This window comes from Bombus pascuorum, chromosome 1, assembly GCF_905332965.1.
Source record: "Bombus pascuorum chromosome 1, iyBomPasc1.1, whole genome shotgun sequence".
NCBI lineage: Eukaryota > Metazoa > Arthropoda > Insecta > Hymenoptera > Apidae > Bombus > Bombus pascuorum.
The window spans coordinates 12,780,819-12,801,452 of record NC_083488.1 but is presented as its reverse complement, the minus strand read 5'-3'; the positions used below and the strand labels follow the sequence as shown (position 1 = coordinate 12,801,452).

Here is a 20,634-nt window from a genome sequence, read left to right as displayed (position 1 = left end):
GAATAACGGTGCCGCGATGTGGTGGAAAGCGGAAGAAAAAAAAAAGGGAAGAAAGAGGCAGGTTGGAAACCTCTGATTCGACGTATCTCTTTGCGATCTAAATCCTTTCCAACTGAACGGATTTGTTCCATTTAACTCGTGAAAAGTAGTAACTTCAATTTGACTTAACTTACAAATCGAGCTTACGTATAAAAGCTCGTGGCATGGATGAGAAACGGCCGAATGAAAATCAGGTACATTTTATCGTCCCTGTGAGACATTTTGACGCTTCAGTCCCACTTTAAAATTCAGCTTTGTCCAATATACTCTCTCTCTCAATTTTCGAATAGACTCTTTCTTAGCGAAGCTTTAAGAACAAATATTTAAACTTATGGTGTCAGAAGTCTCCCTTCGACAATTTCTCTAACGACGTTCCACCGAAAAGTATTAATAACGTCTAATGGTGAAGTAAAACAAGAATAAAATTGAAGCATCTAGCGAGGCAACTCCGACGCGACATTATTATAAAAAGAAAGGCAATACTATAACCACGCTCGAGACCTTTTTGAGAACTGTGAGAGCGACCGCTACGGTACAAGGAGGTTCCGTTCCGTGTGAACGTAGCCTTAGAAAAACCACCTTGTCCTACGCATCGCCATTCTACTAGGAACGACGATGTTGGAATTCAGTCGACCGTCGGTTCTCTTCTTCCCTCTTACTTTCTTTTTCATTATTCCTTCGAGCCTGCCTTTCCTTCCTTCCTGCTACCATTTATATGGCCGCCTTGATTGCTTCGCAGCCGTTTCCCTTTTATTCACTGACAATGACCTTCCACCGTGGAAAGAAAATAAAGCGCACAAGGAGAGAGTGGTCTTGTTCTCTTCTCATCTTCTACAGTCGGCAGTGACGCGATATCAAGAATTTTCCTTGGAATACTTTCTTCTTGGATGTTCACGACACCCTAAGATTATCCAGCGCCGTGGATAAGATAGTAATTTCGATTCAAATCGTAGCCGTCCAAAATTGTTATCTATCTGCAGACACAAGAATCGGAATATTGGAAATATTTCGAGAATAAAAATTATTTGCTGCATCCTTGCTCCAGGCAAATTTTTACTCTACGGCCACTTTAATTCAAATTGCAACTGATTTAAATCTTAACATGTTATTTCTCTAACATAGGAGTAAGAATTGGAACATTGGGGATTTTTCGAAAATATAAAAATTGTTTTGTTCCGCCTCTGATATACATAATAGATATAGATAATTTTCCAGTTTAGAATATCTTACGATAAATAAGTATTTGGCACGCTTTAAACAATTTATGGATCACTATCTTCATCGCAAAGCAATTCAAAATTCTACCATCTGTGCTACGACAAGAATATCATCTTCGAATCGAATGAATCCATTTGAGTCGACATCAAACGTTACTATGAAGTTTATAGGCGAATCGATGAATTCGCTTTCGGATATGACCGAGAATAAAAGTCTACGGAATTGATTCGAACTTGATCTAACGTGTTTTCGACGAAAGAAATGAGCCAGCGGCTGTGTGAATCGAACGAACGATTTCTCGTGGAACGAATTGGAGCAGCATATCATTTTTATTCGCGTTTGGTTCCGCCGGTGTACTTATTCGAAACCACCGTGAGTAACGGAGCTACATTTTTCACGGTCCTTTAAACGAAGCATGAAATTCTCGTAATTTTGAACGAAATAGAATATGAAATATTTAATAAAATTGATAATTCTTCATTGCGTAATATACGGTATCAAATATCAGAAGCAGTGAGAAATACATCAAACTGAAAATTACGAACATTCATTACCCATAACGAGTTGCTATAATGACGCTATAATAAGTGACGTTTGAAATTTAGTAATTTTACCATCATTTTAATCAATCGGTTGACCAATCATAAATCGCAGTTAATAATTAACGATCCGCTGGTAAATTTATGTCAACCACGAGCAATTTAAATGGATAAGTATAAAAGGCATAAACATTATCCCCCTATCGTAATCTCCATGGAAATGGTCAAACGAGGGGGTCTTAGCCGAAGTTTCTTAGAATGGCGTGGAAGGTGCCCAAAAGTCGGCGTCCTCACGGAGATTTCGCGGAAAGAATACAAGTTTGCCGCACTGTGACACGAATTGCCATTGAACACGGTTCAACGACTGATTTAAACTGTTAATCCTCTTAGCAGAGGGAACTTAATCCGGTAAAATTGTTACGAAGTTCGTCGAGACCACGAATTTAAAGAGATGAGCGCGTGAGATATGTCGTTCTCAATGGATTCGGTATTTTCGTTCCCGAATCGGAGAAAAAGTTTTCGGATCGATCGTCGTTCGCCAACGTCTTTCCTTCTTCTACTATTTTCATTTTCTCGTTTCGAACGTAGTTTCTTTTCCTTATATTCGAAGTTACTTTCCGCGGCCGATTCCTTTCCTCTTTTTATTTTAATTTCACGAATGCTTTTACGTTTCGTTCGCGACATCGATATCAGAACACCGGAGAACTTTCCTTGTTCACGGGGAACGTTTGTTCGCAAACGTGTCAATAGTTTGAAGATTACCACGGAAAGTTTATTTCACGGTCTGTCTGTTTTCTGGGGAATGAAAAAAGAGAGAGAGAGAGAGAAAAAAACAGGGATAACAAACTGCTAGACGCGATTCCAGGTAGAATTGCAACGACCTGCTGTATTCTTTTTCCTCGGTTTTGGAATCATTCCAGCTTTTATTTTTTTCTTCCGCTCGAAGAATCGTGTTGCCTGTATTTGCATATAGTCAGAATGTTTGTTAACATTTAGTAAAAAATTCTCGATTTCGTGATTATTTGTGAAAATGAAATGAAAAGTTACGATTTACGCAAACGTTACAAATGTACAGTCATTAGTTACTAATTTTAACTTAAACATCGTCAAATGGATTTCTAGCATTTTATCAGTTGCCCGATCGCTTAATCAAGCGCGTGGTACCGAAAGTAATTTACATACTTTCGGTTTGCTCAGCTTGAGGCATACAAAATAGTAGAATAGAACGTTAACGACAGAACGTTCGCTTTCTCGTGATTAACCCTCGAAATAAAAATAGCTGCGCCGGCGCTTGCATACGCAAAGGCTAAGCGTGAAATGGCAAATATTCGTTAAGTGCCATTGTTCGTGCATAGAGTCCGATTCCAACGTCAAGATTATTCGGATATTATTGAAAGCACGCCGTCATGAATATGAATTGGCAAATAGGATAGCACTTTGCACGCGGAAATGCATCACGAGCGATTTACGGCTGTTCCGATCTTCTCTTCTCGACGCATCGGTTCTATTATATATCGTTTGAGTCGCTTGTCAATGCGTTCGCTTTTTGTGACGATCCAGACGGAATTCCTCGAACGCTTTTCGGCAGCTGTTTTTCGTCCGAACGTTTCACATCTTACACTCGGTGTAACCAAATGTTCTACCGTAGAAAAGTATCTGCACGTGAGCTGTATTTACATAAACGTGCATAAGTACTTTATATCGTACTTATACTTTTTGTTATGCTTGTTATTTTTCTAATCACCCTTTGACGTTATTTTCGATTTATTCCCGTTACCATTTTCACGGTGTATTTCATCAGCAGCGAAGTCAGAACGCGAACAAACGCGGAAATAAATATCGTTTCCTTTATCTCTGAAAAAACAGCAAACTTATATCCTGTTGGCGGACCATTAAATGGATCGAGAGCTCGAGAAAGCACGGCGAAAAACCTTCGTAAACGACAGATCACCTGAATTCCTCTTCTCTTTGTAACTTCGCTACATCAACAGAGCGCGCACACAATCTCTCGTTGGCAACGCTGAAAAATTCTCTTCTATAGCAGAAAGCGAAGATCGATGCGTTTAAACGAACGTGTTTCCAAATGTGTTTGAAACCTCGATGGAAAAGGCTACGTTTTAAAGTAATAGATCAGAAGGAAGACATATAACATAAGATATATATTACCAACGGATCGTAATAATTAAACGATGATATCGTAAATTGAAATTCGATAGTCGTGTAGCGAGTAGGGTTGTATCGGCTTTCACGAGAACGCATAGTTCGTGGGACATGGCATCCTTGCCACGACTTGGTCGACACGTGGTCGTGACGATCATAGGTTCCGCTATATGTTCGAAAAACTTCGTATCCCTGAGGAAAGCGAGTTCCCCTTAACGAAACAGGAAAAATTCAATCGAAGCACCACTTTGCTCCGCAATCACGAAAGTGTATTACATCCCTTGGGTCTTTAATCCAACGATAAATTTGCAGTTTCGTAGCCGCGATCCCACGACCCGAAAATCGTCGATATCGCTTGCTCTCACGGTCTGAAATTTGTCACTATCGCGACCTGACGACGTGGAAATTTGTTGGTATCGTGATCCCCAACCGAGTAATTTGTCGATACACCGTAGCTCCGCGAACCAGTGATTTGTTGATATCGTAATTTTCGCGATACGAAAGTTACCCGGAATCGCAATATCATAATTCGAAAGTTGCCATTATCGTAACTTTCCAACGGTGAAAATTTACCAACGTCGCGGGCTCGCAATCAGAAAACCACTCCTCGCGTCCTAATGTCTCAATATCTCCAAGAAACGACGCGTACGTTGGTGATAGTGATCTGCCGTATAAAAATCTCTAGAACCGAGGAAATTTATTTTGTCGTTAGCGTGTACGGCGTGGAAATTCGCTGATATCTTCTTGCCATCGAATCTAATTTTTTGCGACTTCGATGAGCGACGAGCAAAAAGAAACGCGCTTCCATCTCTGTCCTTTGCACACTACCGTTCGCTGATTTATGGCTGTCAGAGATTTATACATCCGAATCCGAGCTGGCAATAAAACTTCGCTCCGTGATGCACGACTCTTCGTTACTTTTGATCTCTTCAACTTTTCCGATCGACGATGTCGCTCGTGCATCGATTACTATGCTCCTTCATGACTCATTAAGCTACTTGTATTGCACATTAATATTAAATTTATACCCGGAGCAAATTCAATTCGCTCGTAAAACGAATGTCGATGCAGTTAGGAATTTACAGATTACGCGCGTTACGATGTTAAGTTATCCACTGTGTTGCTTTTTAAATTTAATTAGCTGGCTCACGTAGTGTTCTACTTTTCGAACCGTGATCTCGAACATTTTATTCCGCACGCATTACCAAAGTAAAAACTGACTAACCGTGTGTGGAATGCCTATCGTACGAAAGAGTGTTTAGAAAGTATGATCCGTTATTGAAAACATATATATTAAATTGCGTTACGTCAATGGAGTTTCTCAAGGTGGCGCATTACCTACAAATTTACCACGATACCGAGAAAAATGTATTAATAAGCGGCGTAATTTCGTTTCAATGATCGCGTTGACGTGTACCTTGAAAGTGGAAAAGCCAGCTCTGCGGAATATCCTGCACACTGCGAATTAGGTTATACGTTTCGCAATTATTACGTGCAATCTGCTTAATTGAACATGCCGGTACACCGCACAGGAATGGAATCGAAACTGCAAACAGTTTCGATACGTGAAACACGAGCAAAAGTGAGAGCAGAAAATACGTTGCAAACAGAGAAGAATTCCTCATAGGAGAAATAAGTCGGATATGGTGTGAAGTTTGTTATGGTATGGGTTTATTTGTAACTTTTGCATTTTTCGTTTCGAAAAAGGAAACCTCCCGGATTCGCGAAAATTCACACAAATATTTTTCTGGAAAATCGAGTCTGGCGAAAATCTCCGTTATTTTCAGCCAGAATTTTTTACGCTTGATTCACGTTATAAATGTCTGCTGCACTCTAAAATGAATCGAACCCGCTGTGGAAGTGTTTTTTGACCTCCCGTTTTTTTGAAACAACGCATTTTTACAAGTGTTGATCTTGTCTCGATGGTTGAAATATTATTGTTGATCCTGGTCGGTTATAAATTTTGAAGTTTGCATTTTTAACCTTTTTCTGCTATTTAAATATAACCTCTAGTACGTAGATTTCAACTAACAAAAAAAGGAACAACAGCTTTAGTCTCGTATCGAAGAGAACAAAGAGAATAACAGATAAGATTTTCCATTTTTCACAGAAGAGCAGTTTTAATATTCGATATATCGTCAATCAATCTCGCGTTGCCAAAACTGTCTGCTTTTGAAACGAAAAATGTGTTTTCCAACCTCTCCATAATTATAAAAATATTACTTGTCGTAATATTAAAATATTGATTCTTAATACTTATACCAGTGAATAATAATAATAATGATAATAAAAATGCTATTTTAGGTTGAGCTACAAAACTTACATTTTTCAATTACTTTCCGCTACGTGCAAATGTCATATTAAAATACTCTTTTTTAATCATTGTTATCAATGAAATCAGAAAATCAACAATGTACTTGTCAGGATTTTTTCACCTTCAGTTAGCCCTACACCAGTCATCCAGTGAATAAGCTGGTCTAGTTCGACAAAGATGCAGATGCTGCTCCTTTCCTTACGCAAACTCGGCATTACTGTGATTTCTCGCTTGTCTATCATCCACGCTTCGTCCTGAGATATTACAAATTTTCATAGCGGACGACTACCAAGCTTGGCAATTATCGATTTCACGGTACTATCGGCTATAAATCGTAGCGAATTCCTGTGTCAGAGCGAGACAGTAACGGTAACAAACATTTTTACGCAGCTCGGCGCAAGGGGTAGTTTTGAATCGATTCGAATCACGGCTAGGACACGTCCAGAGCGGTAAAGATAAAAAGCGCAGCTACGTACTCACGTATATAGGTGCGTTGGTGCGTTGCAGTTGTACGAGGGAAGCTGTATTGCGAAACCGGTAAGATTTTACGACCGGTTCTTGCGGCCTGTAACAGCACACCCACGTGAACTTAGGGCGATAAATACGATTGTTTATTTGGCCAGGGTGCATCGATTTATCTGTGCGCTGTGTCGGAAAGTCGATCGTCCAAAAAAAAAAAAGAAAAAAAAAAGAAAGAAAAGGAAAGAAAGAAAAAACGACGCGAAACGAGTTGGAAAGCACCGATATAAGCGTCGAATAAATTTCTCTCTTAACAGTCGTCCTTAACCCTTCGTCCTGATCACCCTTTTAGTCGGCTTTTCGTATTTTACACCCCGTTTCTCTGCAGGAGGAACGAATGCTCGAATAAATACGGCATGTGTTCCGATTCGATTCTTGATTACGTTTTCCATAATTCAATCTTCTTCTTTTTATCTTTTGTCGTAGATCTCGTTGACGATATGGTAATCAATTAGGGTCTCGGAATTTTATTTGCTTTCATTTGTATATATTTATTTATCCGTCTGCATTTCTACGTTGAGGAGGCTTATGTTCGTTTTTATATTCGCTGGACCATCTCTTAAAATTACGTACGCAGTTGAAGTAACGGATAACGAACGAGGTAGCAAGGGTAAAACGTTGTTATGACAGAGATACGAGTTTTACAGAAAGGGAATAACATATTTGGATATCCTAGGCAACGCCGAACTGAGATTTCGTTTGCACAAATCAGAGTTATCCAATTCGGCTGTAACTTGTTACAGAGTGAAAATGTTTTGAGAGCTTTCACGAAACTGTCGCGTGTACCTGTCTGCATCAACAGTCTTTATCGAACAAATTTCATCTTTTCGATACCACCGTGAAATATCGAATTACGTCCCTTGACGGACGAATTCGTACTAATTGCGATCGTAATAAAAACGTGATTGCATAATTGCGAATTTTAGCAATCGATAAAGTGAGCACCTCGATCGTAAAATATTGTTCATAAATATCGTCCTTGAGAAAAAATACATGTTTCTTATCGAACTCCGCTAAAATGTGTTTTACGTGCTACTTAACTTCGACGATAATCGTATCGTATGTTTAGCATATTTAGATTAGAAGGAAAGGTAAACAACGAAATAAGTTACGTACGCTAAATTACACATCTATGTACTGTGTCCCGCATCAGCAAAGGCTATTAGTATTACCCCGTTAATTCGTCAGTTACGAAATACCACAATTTAAATTGTAATTGGCTCCGCTTCGCGAAAATAGCGTTTAGATCAATGTTTAAACAATACTCGTAAAAGATCGCCATTTTCAATGTTGAAAATTCAACGTACACGAAACCACAAAGCACGCAATACCATTTCCAAGAGTTTAACTAAAAAACCAAAGCGTGTCAACGGAAAGATTCTCGCGTCGCAATGTCGAAGCGTTAAACAATCGAGATAATTATAAGTACAAACGCGTGTAGTTTCCAGCAGATATTTATCCAGGGACTCTGTAAAGGTTTCGTTTCGAGATGGCACGGAAATGGTTTCGTTCCCATCAGCCTTGGAAATATTGACCGAGTTCCTTGCACTTTCCACGCGAAAACCAACTAATATTCCGACCTCGTTCTCCGTACACGTATGTCGTGCTCGATGATTACGAAACTCTAGATAACGACGAGATTAGCCAAGGCGCGGTGCGAGAAATACTCGCGGCGAGTTGCCGCGACGGTTGCTAATATCCGCGTGAGCGCTAGCGTATGATTCACCACAAGCAATGTCTCGATGTCTCAATTTCCGAAACGAGAGGCAGGATTTTCTCTCCTTTCTGTTTCCCTCCGGTGCTACCGGTAAATATTAACTATAGATGGTTGGTACTCAGCCACACATTCGACGTTCGAGCACTCTGTTACGCCGTTAAATAAATCACACAGCCAACATCACGCGTTCTTCTCTTGCTTAGAATCTATCCCACGTACACCTCGTACAAATTGCCACGACCAACGTGGAAAAATCCGACAGATAACAAGGTTTCTGTGTGAAATCTGGCTTCAATGCTCTCATCGACACTCCTTCTGGGAAAGCTCATAAAGTCGGACATTAATGGCGTTAATCGTCCCACCTAATACCGTAGCGTGATCTTACCTGGCTGTCGAACGCTTCCTGTTCGCGAGGGCACGCGACCGCGCAAATCATTTCCCACGATGCTTTCACTCTGACCTAATACGTCATTATCGGCGCGAGGATATCGCCGTACAATAAACGACGGTTCGTTCGACAGACGACGGTCCGTTCGATAGACGACAGAACGAACGATCTGGTCGTCAGCCGGCGAAAGGCGCAACGGTGTTTCAGTGACGTGCGTTCGAACGATGCGACGTGCACCCGAACGACTCGAGTGTCACGTTAAGACATGATTTTCATGCTGGCAAAACGAATTTTTACACGGTTTCCACGTTCTTGAGTCTCTCGCTTGACTGACAGGCGAGTCGTTTTCATCTGAAGGCGAAGGATCACGAGATACTAACAGAAGCGCATCGATTTATCCCACTTTCTACGTGGTTGTCGGTTGAAATGCGGACGTGGCGAGTCCTTTCTCGTAACCTGGGAGTGGTTCGGATGAAACCTGTCGGTTTAGAAACAACAAACGCGTCTTCTTCCTTAAGCTCGTCGAACGATCCGCTTATAGAGGAATTGATGACGAGTTTCTAATTTATGAAAGGGGAACAAAGGAGGGCTTTGAGTATATAATTCCAAGTGCTATGTATATATTCATTGCACGACGCACTAGCTCTTATAAGTCTCCCGAAGTGATACTTTCGTCAGGAAATACACGGCCACTACTACAACGATCATAGAAAACATTGACGATAACGAGTTTATAAATCAGAGAGAATTTTCTCCGGTGAAACAGCTAACAAAGTTCCGAGCGTTGATGCGTTCAACGATTGGCAAACAAGAGGATCTATGGATTTGATCGTACGATCGTAGATCACCCTCTCATAGATCATTGTCGGGTGCAATATATCGACATATCCGAAGGGCGATTATCGACGAACGAACGTGTAAATCACGCGCAGGGACCCTCAGCCGCGTAATTTATTACCCACTACCTGACCACGATGACAAGTCTTGCCCTATAATAATTTATTATGAGATCTAATCGCTTCCCGGCGTTCATTTTTACCCCTTGTCAATGTGAAAGTCTTGGCACTCTGCGACACGGTGTCAAAGGTCTTGCGTAAACGCGAATCACCTTGGAATCCGTACGTACATTCCAGCTGTTCGCTTGTCAAGATTATGCGCGTTCATTTTTTTTTTTTTCGTCCGAAGATTGTTCGTTAAACGAGCAAGAACATTTTTCCTACGATAACACGATAAAAATTGATCGTTTAATTTGATTTCAGCAATAACAAAGGAGGATCCTGGCAACGTGGCCAGAATTCCCAAAGGTCGAGCCCCAGCCCCAGTCGACTTCACCACGCACAGGAAGCAGCCACGCCTCACACAGCTCCTGTTTCCGTGAGTATCCGAATCCCTCCGGAAATTGAATCGTTTTTTTATTATACGATCTATCGTTCCATTATACCGACTTCTAGAACCTACACCAATCGGCGTGCGATTCCTTATCAATCATCAACCAATTTCCATCCCCCAACGATACCTTAAAATTTAAGAAAAAGTAAAAACCGAAGAAAAAAAGCGAGTGAAGCATGGAAAAAACGAAGTGATGGAAAAATGCTTTCAGATGTTTTTAACATTCGAGGAACAGCGTAGCCGCGTTTCTCTTCTTCTAAAAGTTTCGTGGTCGATTCACCGGAAGGCTCTCGCAACTTTCTTTCCCAAGAGAACTTCCGAGCGGCTCTCTTGAACTTTTCAGCCGTCTTATAGCGTCCCGGAGCACGATCGATAAAAGGTTTCCAAGAGTTCCCCTAGTCTTCTGAAATTATCACTGATTTTCTCAATCGTACCCAACGAGGAAAGCTGGGTTGCTCTCTCGTGTATAATATTATAGCACTAAATCCCTACTTAGCATAATATTTCGAGAATAGAACGAGAGTCGGTGAAACGCTAGCGACAGAACGTATAACGATCTCAATTAATATCACCGGGCTACGTGATAAATTATCGCGAGAAACAGTTCTGGTTGCGGGGCTCGTACGTCCTTCACAGATAAATTCGCAAACTTACAACAATGCGACAGTTAGTCGGGGCAAAACGTTTCGAGGTTTAATTAAGCTGACCCGAATCAACGCAGCTAGAGCTCTGTTGTTAAGTTTGTACAAGAAACTCGTAGAAAAGACGGTTTTCGCGTAGCTTTTATAACGTTTCATACGCTTTCACAGCTAAAAGCGTTTGCTTGCAGCTCCTGGAGAGGATCAGCCCTCTTAACAGGACGCACTTTCATCGTAATTTCTCGCCAGAACTTTCCAACGACGCGAAATAAAAATAGCGTGTAGATTTTGTGTGAAACACGGCATTGGATGTTCAAAAACAGTCGTTCTAGGTAATGTAACGATTTCATAGAAGAATAACTCCGATAATTTTCGTTCAATACATTCGACTGATATGCTGATGCGTCAGAACCTAATTTGCTCATTCGTATGTAATGATACTTACACATCCTCGTTCAAAACTCTTCGGAGAGTTACTAGATTAGTTTCAAAATTGAAAAAATTGTGCGCGTAATAAAGGCATGAAAAAATAGAATTCACATAAGAAAACACTAATAATATCGTAATATATTAACAATTTACTCGAACCTGCGTACAATTTGAAACTCGTAGTCTATTTACATCGAATTCCAAAGTTTCATCAAAAATAGAGATCATGAGATTTTAGAGAAAGGGATTCACTAACATCCTTCATATACGAATACAATTTCATTGTGAATTTCATGACATTAAGTACATGTAGCTGTCCTCTTTTGTCTCTATTAGCTGCAATAGAGATGCTAATCGTGATAGTCAAATATTATTCAATCCTTGTTAAGATATAGGTACTTACTTTAAACTACACTCAACCGACTACGTGTTTGTTCTCGTTATATAGTCTGCTCGCTATGTGTAGACTGTACACGCCTGCTGTCGTTGACGAATGGCTTGGTTAAACCATCGAAAGTACTTCCATCCCCCTTCTAATGCCTTTCCAACAGCGATCCTCGTGCGCGATTACAAGAAATCCGATAGAAAGCTTTTCAACGCGGTTCGATCGGCAGTGAACGCGCGCAATAATAAAGTCGTTGTGGCTACTTTTATTTCTCGATACTCTTGTAATCCTTTCGAATTGTCGAGAACCCGAAGGTGGATGGAAACGGACAAAGCGCGGCGAAGCAGACGTTGCGAGGCTCGCTTCTCCACTTCTCCTACGGGAAGTCGTGTCACGGCCACGATAACGTGTCTAAGATTTGCATCTTCGCGAGGGAATTCCACGATCTCGCGGCACGAATCCGGAATGCGGCGTGTTCGCGTCGATATCCAGGCTCGAAAAGCGGGTTTGCTGGATCCTCCGGATCTCGATCATTCGAGTGGCGCGCGTCCCCGTAGACCGAAACCTTCCGACGAGAATCTCTGATCGCAAACCAAATCCCGTCGTTCTGTCGCCTGTTCGAGCTTTTCTTCCGTATTTCGTCGGACGCGAACCACAATGGATCAAGGACGTAACACGACGTCGTGGCACGACTTTAAAGCGACGCACCCGCCTTCCGGGACAATATGTCACGCGCCACCATGATCGATACTTTTTTCTACGTGCTATCCGGGACGCTCAGGGTGACGCGTAGAACTTTCCGTCCACGAGAAGGTCAAATTGCTTGAACGAAAAGAAACGTGGTGATGGGTGGTATGGAGGAGGAGGAACAAAATCGATAAGTTGCTGCGCTTCTAATACTTTTTAGAGAGGAAGGCGTAGGCGGTGGTTTTCTGAAAGTGATTTATGGTACCGTGGTACCTTCTTGTTGCTTCTTCTTGTTGTGTTCTATATTAGCCGAGAAGAAAATACTATTTAATATGAACGTCAGAATATAGAATTGGAGAGACAGATAAAACATGCAAAATCATAGAACGATGCTTTTAATACTTATTAAAAATTCAGCATGCGCTATGAAAATGAGGGTGGTCTTAAAGATATTAGCTTTCTGTTCTCTTTAATGCTAGACATTTTTGATGCAGATATAAAAGTACAGGATTATGTAGGATCGCAGAACGATACTTTTGATAGTTATTAAAAGAGGAACGTAGAAAGGTGAATAGTTTTGAAGATGTAATTTATCTAATTTGTTGTTAGACCATGAGAAGACATCTTCCGATATAAATAGGAGACGATAGATTTCGATAAACATACAAACCATATAAAATCGTGGATTAGAATATTCCCATGAAATTAAGATAATCATTGAGATAATCTGATGGAATCTGCGATGCAGTTTGCAAAGGCGATGTCCACGGTTACATCTAATTGTCAGCTAAATACCTGTCCTGTGATATGACAGTGATCTGTGCATAAACCTGGTAGATACAGTCAATTCGACACGACATTGTTACCGGTAATGTTAACGTGCAGGTATGCGATGTCGTTGGTGTGAATGATGCATGTCGTAGCAAGAAACGATACGCCGCTACACGTACAGTTAGAATGCAATATGTAATCGGTATATATTAACACGCTCTAATTCAAACGTAGGTGTAATTGAAGGAGTTAATGAAATTCTGTCTTCTGATCTTTCATGCGAAACGCCTGCGTCGACGATACGCTTTTTCTTCTCCTTCTGTTTTAATTAATAGCCAACGCAACTTTGTGTAAACGTGTATATGCGTGAACGTACATCGTAAAAGTGAAAATAATTAGAAGAACATTCGTTCGAATGATTTTATCACTGGCTAAGCTATCCAATATACTAAAAGCTTCAACCCTGTTACAGGATACGATTCTAGGAATTGGGACGAGTCGTAGCTTTTTTCTAAGTAAGGAAAGAAGAAGTCGGTCGTGGGAAACATCGCGCGATTTAATAAGATTTACTCTCCCCTGACTATATTTTCTTTATGAATCATACGCAAACCGTAATTGCGGTCTCTCTTTAAGACTGGAATACTCAAACCTAGACTTTCTTCCTTGCAATTACTAAAAAGACGTAGACACATTTGACCAAGTTAATGTGAATTTTTGTTCAAGTGGAAACTTTATCTTTGCCATATTATTTTGATTACAGTTATTTATATACCTACGCGTGTGTTTAATTATCTAATTCTAATTCTTCTTGTATGAGTCCTATGCGCCGACTACAGGTTCTAACACATGTTCTCTTCCTCTCTATAAATTGACGGTTCTTTTTTTATATTTACAAATATATCAAAATATGTCAAATCAGAAATATTAAATAACCGAGGCAATTTAAATTAAGTTCCGTCAAAAACAAGCGACAGAATCGTGGTTGGAAGATAAAAGTAATTAAGAGAAGTTAGCCGAACGTCAAGAGCACGTAGGTTATCGAGAGCATTGGAACATTCGAAGGTAATGATCGAACGGTACCATACCTATACAAATAACATATATTCCTGTGACAGCGTGCATTTAGGTTCGTGGCTGAGACGTCATAAGCGTGAAACCATTATTCATCCAACCTTTCTATCATCAGACGCTTCCGAGGAGGAAATTACGAATCGCGTGTTTAACTGATCAAGCGTCTGACATATTTCTTTGAAAATAATTTCGTGACGTTACCGCTTCTAGTATTATTCCTCGACTTCTTCATGATTGATGTTTATTTAATGAATCTGCAGAAATATCGACATCGAGGATTTCGAGCAACTTTCTCTATTTACCGAAAAGTCAATCGTATATAGCTTATATAGATAACGTTTTCCTTATCGTTCTTCGAAATTTGGCACACAACTTCGATAGCTATTACAAACCATATCAATTTTTCTCACTGATTTTATTAAATTTTATTCGATTTCGACAAAACGAACGAAAGGCATTGGAATCCGATTCTGCGGAGAAATAAACGCGCGCCGATTGGTTCGTATACCTACCTATTAAATCAGAATTTCTTCCGGTAGAGTAAGTTAGCTGAATGCCTAATCAAGCAGAGATCAGAATTCGTCTGGATCATTCCATTGCGCCAAAATCGTGTACAGATGAATAATTCGGCAGTGACCTCGGTAACCTCCAATTATCGGTACCGTGGGCACGATAGGATCGAAGTGTATGTAGGTTAAAGTCTGTACTGAGAACATGCAAATGCTCTCAGAATACTATTAATTAAGGTCTGATGCGCATTGAAAATTCTGTCAGACTGCGAATCAAGTCGTCTGCACAAATTTCAGACTGTTAGTTGCTATTTTAATTCGTCATTTATAATGGAAGGAGAGACGGAAATAAAGAAAGAATATGTGTTTAATATAGCAAATATTGAAGGTGAAATAAATCTAGAATAACTGTTCCATTTTGGACAAAATTAACCGTTAATTTGGGACATATTAAATCGTGATGTATAAAATATTCATCAATATTTGCTAATATTCGATGACATAATTTATCAGTTTTTAATCGATGTTTATTGAACTGAACATGTATTGTATTAAACATGTGGTACGAGTGAACACTATGGTAGGACGATGAAACGCCTCAATGATGGTCGATAAAGATTTCCATATTTTTACCAAGAAGCTGCTTTTCTTTCTCACTAACTTGGTGAAATGAAGCGGAAAATGTAATTTAAACTTAGGTCAGTGATTTTAGCCACGATTTTGAATCATATATCGTGGCTTCCCGCAACAGTAGCAAACACTGTCAACGCATATTTTCCGGCTGGCAGACTCGTTTTGTATTCGAATTGGCCAGGCCGGACGTTTACAAATTTGAATTTGAATGGTTGCTCCGTGAAAACGGTGTCGGAGACAAAATGCAATATTTTCATGAGGAGACCATTTCGCTCGCGATGTTACACGCGATTGAATTGCTTTCGATTCGATCGTACCGATCGAACTTTTATTTCTCGTTCGTTTCGGCGCCAAAGGCACGCCGAAGAAACCCAGCACCGACAGAAAAGCAGTTCGATGCTATCGAACTTCTCGCGCCGACCTTAATTAAAAGTTTTAATTAAAGGTTAGCACGAACGCTAGCACGGCCTATGCATATTCAACGCTGTAAAACATTTTTCGCGGTTCTCACCTTTCGTTCTCCTGTGTTTCTTTGACGTAACTATTTAGAAGAATTAGAATGTGTCTATCCTTGGCATCATGCGGAACTTTAATTGGAAAATTTGTAACTTTTCAAATTGTCCCGTTACGATCGACTTCCATGTTAACTAGAAACGCCTAGCCACGGTTGCTTGTTGTATGCACGTACGTATGTACGTACGTATATAATTAGGACGTTGAAGAGAACTTAAGAAACGTGACTGCGGTTTTTTTATCGTAGGCGACAGTTTTTTCCGAATATTAGACCTAGGACGAACTACTTCAGTGACGACCTGAATAGCTCGATCTTGGTTCATCTAGCAATCCAATTAACCGACTTTTCTCTCCTCTCTGTACAGTTTTCAGAACTGGGACTCTTCTTGCATCGTTATGTTTTGTACTCTAAAAATATTAGAATTCGCGAAACAAAAAGGGAACTTGTCGACCTAGATAATTTGACCAATATAGCGATACATTTATAATAAATAAAATATCAGAAAATCGAATTATCTTTATTATGAGAGAAAGAGACGCGAAAAAATGTATTTAATATCGAAATTCCTTGCGAGAAGTAAAAAACGACGAACGAGTGGTCCGCGAAAGAGGTGGCGAATAAAAAAAAGTAATAAACGAAAGTAGAATCGGGCGAAGCGGGAACCATTTGTAATTAAGAAGACCAGACAATGGTATCGAGATATTTCGGTGGGGATGAATTCTTTCGTTGTGCAGTTAGCGCGAACAATGCTTGTTCTCGACGAATCAAGTGACTTCTCGACCTCTCTTTTGCTATAGAAACGACGTCGTGAACAGAAATGTGGTCCGAGCTCGTTTAGAAAACCGGAAGGTGACATACCGTCGATCGATGTTCCTTTACCTCGTAGTATTCCACCGAACACTGGTAATTCTATCAAGTGGAACGATTCAGCATCTATATTTCATTGTGGAGACCATTATGTTTAACGTGAGAACCCCGTCAAGCTGTGTAAACCGATTTTGACGAAACGTAATAGATTATTAAGGTAGATTAACGAAAAATATTTAATGTCTGTTCGAAATAAAACGACGATAGTAAAGCCGAAAAACGTTGGTAAATTTGTGAATAGAGGCAGTATTAGTCTTATAGATAATGCATATATGGAAAGTGAAAGTTCTTACTTACTAATACAGAGACTAGTTTTTAACCGAAGAATGTGATACGAGACTAGAACAGAAATTATGTGTTTTGAAATTGAACTCGAGCAGTCTCGGTCGACAATGATGTATGGATTGCGCTACGATTTATAAATGTATAGGCGCATAGTAAGAGTGCTAACCTGTTAGAGCTATAAAATACTAAAATCATTAAAATTTATGTAAGATTCGTATTAAGTATTACGCAACAATTTGTCTCAAGTTCCATACAAAAATATTTAATCGACGGTTTACGTGTTACTCGGTAAAAACTATTCCACGATAAAAATCACGTTTCCTATGTTTAATTCCGCAGCCTATGGTTAATCTACTAAATTTATAACGTGTCATTAAAGGTTTTACAAACTTTCTTGTTGCGCTACCGTAAATCAAACGGTAGCACTTTAAACCATGGATATGCCTAATTATAGCTTTCTTTTTAGTGCATAGTAAACCAATAATTAACTGACATATGCATAACGATGAAACAGTTAACCGTTTTATTAAAACAATAAAACAAAGTAAAACGTCGTTGCGCAGCAACTCGATCTTAAATCAGCAAAACATCGTTTCCGCCAGGGGACGATCGCGTAGATACTAAACGAGCTTCGCGGCGCTATGCCATTTACCCTTTTCATTTCCGTGAATCCACGAAATCGCACCGCGATCATTGGCACACGCAGATTTTCGACTGTGACGTTTGCTAATGGAAGCATCCTCTACCGATCTAACAGTTAGTTTGTCAGTACTAAGCTTCTTCAATAATATCCCATCAGTATACCGATTTCTATCCTTCGGTGGTTATAGTCTGTCAATAATTGATAATATAATACTAATGTCTATTGACAAGCAGTGTAATTATTTTTTTGAAACGATGGATACAACTGTAATGCTTGGTGTAAAAAAAATACGAATTGTAAAGTGATCGACTGATAACGGTAATCGTTATAATTAACCAACTTAAAGAATTCCTCGCCATGAATAGAGAATCTTTAACGTAAAATCTACTTTCTACCTAGGCCATTACAAAGAATCGATCGATGGAGTCGAACTTCATTCGGATAATATTCCGATATTAACGTAGTTATCTCATCCAACGATTATTAGCACACAATACGATTTATTATTGATTATCGCATCCTATTATTCATTCTTAAGAAGAGGAACTAACGACTCAGCGTGGAAACGTGAATGGAGGCATAGTGACCCAGAGTCGACGTAACATTGAGCACGGCGTGCTTACGAAATAATTCACTAACGAGATATATGTCGGACGTCGAATATTCTTCGATGGTAGGCTCGGTTCGATAAGCCTGTCTAGATAGGAGCAATCGAGAGCATTCGTGCGTGACGAATCATGGGAATAGATCGACGGCCGAGCAACTTTCTCGTGCGCGAGGTTATCACCGGGTTACATTGCATCTAACGCTTTGATTCAAAGGAGAAAGAGTGGGTCCCCCGCGTAATTATGCGTGAGCCAGCGTGTAAAATGATTTCGATTATGTTTCCGTTGCAGCCGCTGCACGATCAACGATCGAACGCGTACACTGGAAAGGAGAGGAGACGAATTCCTGGGCTGAGCAAGGCGCAGAGGCGTATCAAAGCGTCGAGCACGCCGGCGCTTTTGGACCGTGATGTGGAAAGGTGAGTTGTTATTTTTGAATCGACTTTTATAATTCATTCGATTCTCTGAACGCATCGAGACCTGAGAGAAAATTTTATCGACGCGTCCCGAGACATTTCTGTTCTTCATCTGTGTCTTTACGTTTCGCGCATCTGCCAACTATTTTTCATTTGAAAACGATGCTTTGATTTGTTATTTAATTTTCAACGTCGTTGCTGATCGTTCGTTTTGGAACAATTGCAATGTAATTTACAGCAATACAGGTTTTAAGGACGATTAGTTTTCTACGGTGTAAAAATAAAATAATATATTGGAAGAACGTGACTTGGAAAAATAATAAATTGAAAGAAGAATAAGAAAAGATAATTTTGAGAAGTTTCACTCAAATTTCATCGAGTTTGCTATTCTAGAATTAAAATTCAGGATGCCTTGTATTATCCTTTCATTCTCTGTCAACTTGTCTCGCAGCCACAGCTGGCAGGCGGCAGATAAAGTACGATACCTGTCCGTTTCGTGTCTTGTAGACTGTGCGCGCAAATTTCCCTGTTTCAGGAAGCATTGTTTGCTTCGGACGAAAAATATTGTACAGGTAAATATTGAAGTTAGCTTTCCTCGCGCGAGGCAAATATAAATACGATAAACGACGGATTTATGTACTTTTAATGCGAGTCCATTTGAGAACCACAGCTTCCTTTTACATAACGTAACATAATCTTCGTAACATAATGCGATATAATGAACGAGTACAGTGTAAATTACTATTATAAATCTTGAAAGCAAACAAGGTAGATACTTGAAATTAAGAGAACACGCACGACTGACTTTAGAAAAAGTAGGTAAAAGAATCAAGCGTCGCTCTTCAAAGCAGAACGTGATAATAAATTACAAACAAAGAATTTCTTAAAGCAACAACTCCAATGAAATTTATATTTCGTACACAAAAAAATAACAATTATTTATCACAAAGTTATTACTATTATGTTTATTATTACAAAATATGGTACGATATAATTTTTATCCTATTTATACAAAATACGGTATAATCAATGAAGGAATGAAAAATGAACAACCAGCGATTTCCACTTTGCTTGATTATCGACAACGTCGAGAGGTAAAAATGGTTTTAAAAAACAGTCGATCGAAGAGCGGAGCATAGATCAAAGGTGGTGGGTTGATCGCATCCAGGTTCGTTTGAAGTGCCTCTTGCTTTCCAGCTTTCCATCGTGACCTCTTGATCCCTTCAGCGTGTCTCGCAGCCGGGGTTGTTTGTCGAGGCAAGAATAAAGACGTTACTTCGAATGACCCGGCTCTGTTCCATCGACTTTGTACCTGGACGAACATTCATCCGGTCGTTGCTCTAATTACCAACTGAATAGAAAATCTCTCGCGACATCCTCTTTAGTTTCACGGAAGCGTATATTTGCTGCCGGTCTGTTTCGCTCCAAAACAGCCCCCGTTAATATTTTACGAGTAACCCTTTGCTGCAAATTGTTCGAAAATAGCCGTTACATCGTCGTGTTTCTTGATTTTATACGCTAATTGTGTTTAATTTAGAGGAAATTCCTTTCTGTAATCACTGTAGCGTGTTTCGTCTGTATAGGTATCCCTCGTATAACACGTTTCGTAGTTAGGTTCCGAAAAAATGCCTTGCTATGCAAATTCGTGTTATATAAAAAACTAAGGTAAAAGTGGAGATTAGATTCCAACAATTAACAAAATATTCTTCTTATTATTAAATTAACAAATATATACTGTTTCTCGTAAAAGGTGTGTTTATCAAATTTTATTAAAAGTATGTTTATTAAAAGAATCAATAATTAATTAACAGTTTTACGTGTTAACACCATTTATGTTAATTATAAAGAATTTCATCGATTTTTTGTCAGGAAAGCTCTGACTTGCTGCGTGTCTCTAG

At 39.6% G+C, this 20,634-nt stretch overlaps 1 protein-coding gene across 9 annotated transcripts in view; it reads left to right on the top strand.

The window, feature by feature from the left end:
- LOC132904992 (serine-rich adhesin for platelets) overlaps positions 1-20,634 on the top strand; it is a 133,008-nt gene that overhangs the window by 96,285 nt on the left and 16,089 nt on the right. For all 9 annotated transcript variants that reach the window (XM_060955890.1, XM_060955947.1, XM_060955882.1 and 6 more), the window contains 2 exons: positions 10,154-10,268; positions 18,612-18,739. In XM_060955890.1, the coding sequence (XP_060811873.1) occupies positions 10,154-10,268; positions 18,612-18,739 (243 nt within the window). The remainder of the gene's footprint in view (positions 1-10,153; positions 10,269-18,611; positions 18,740-20,634) is intronic.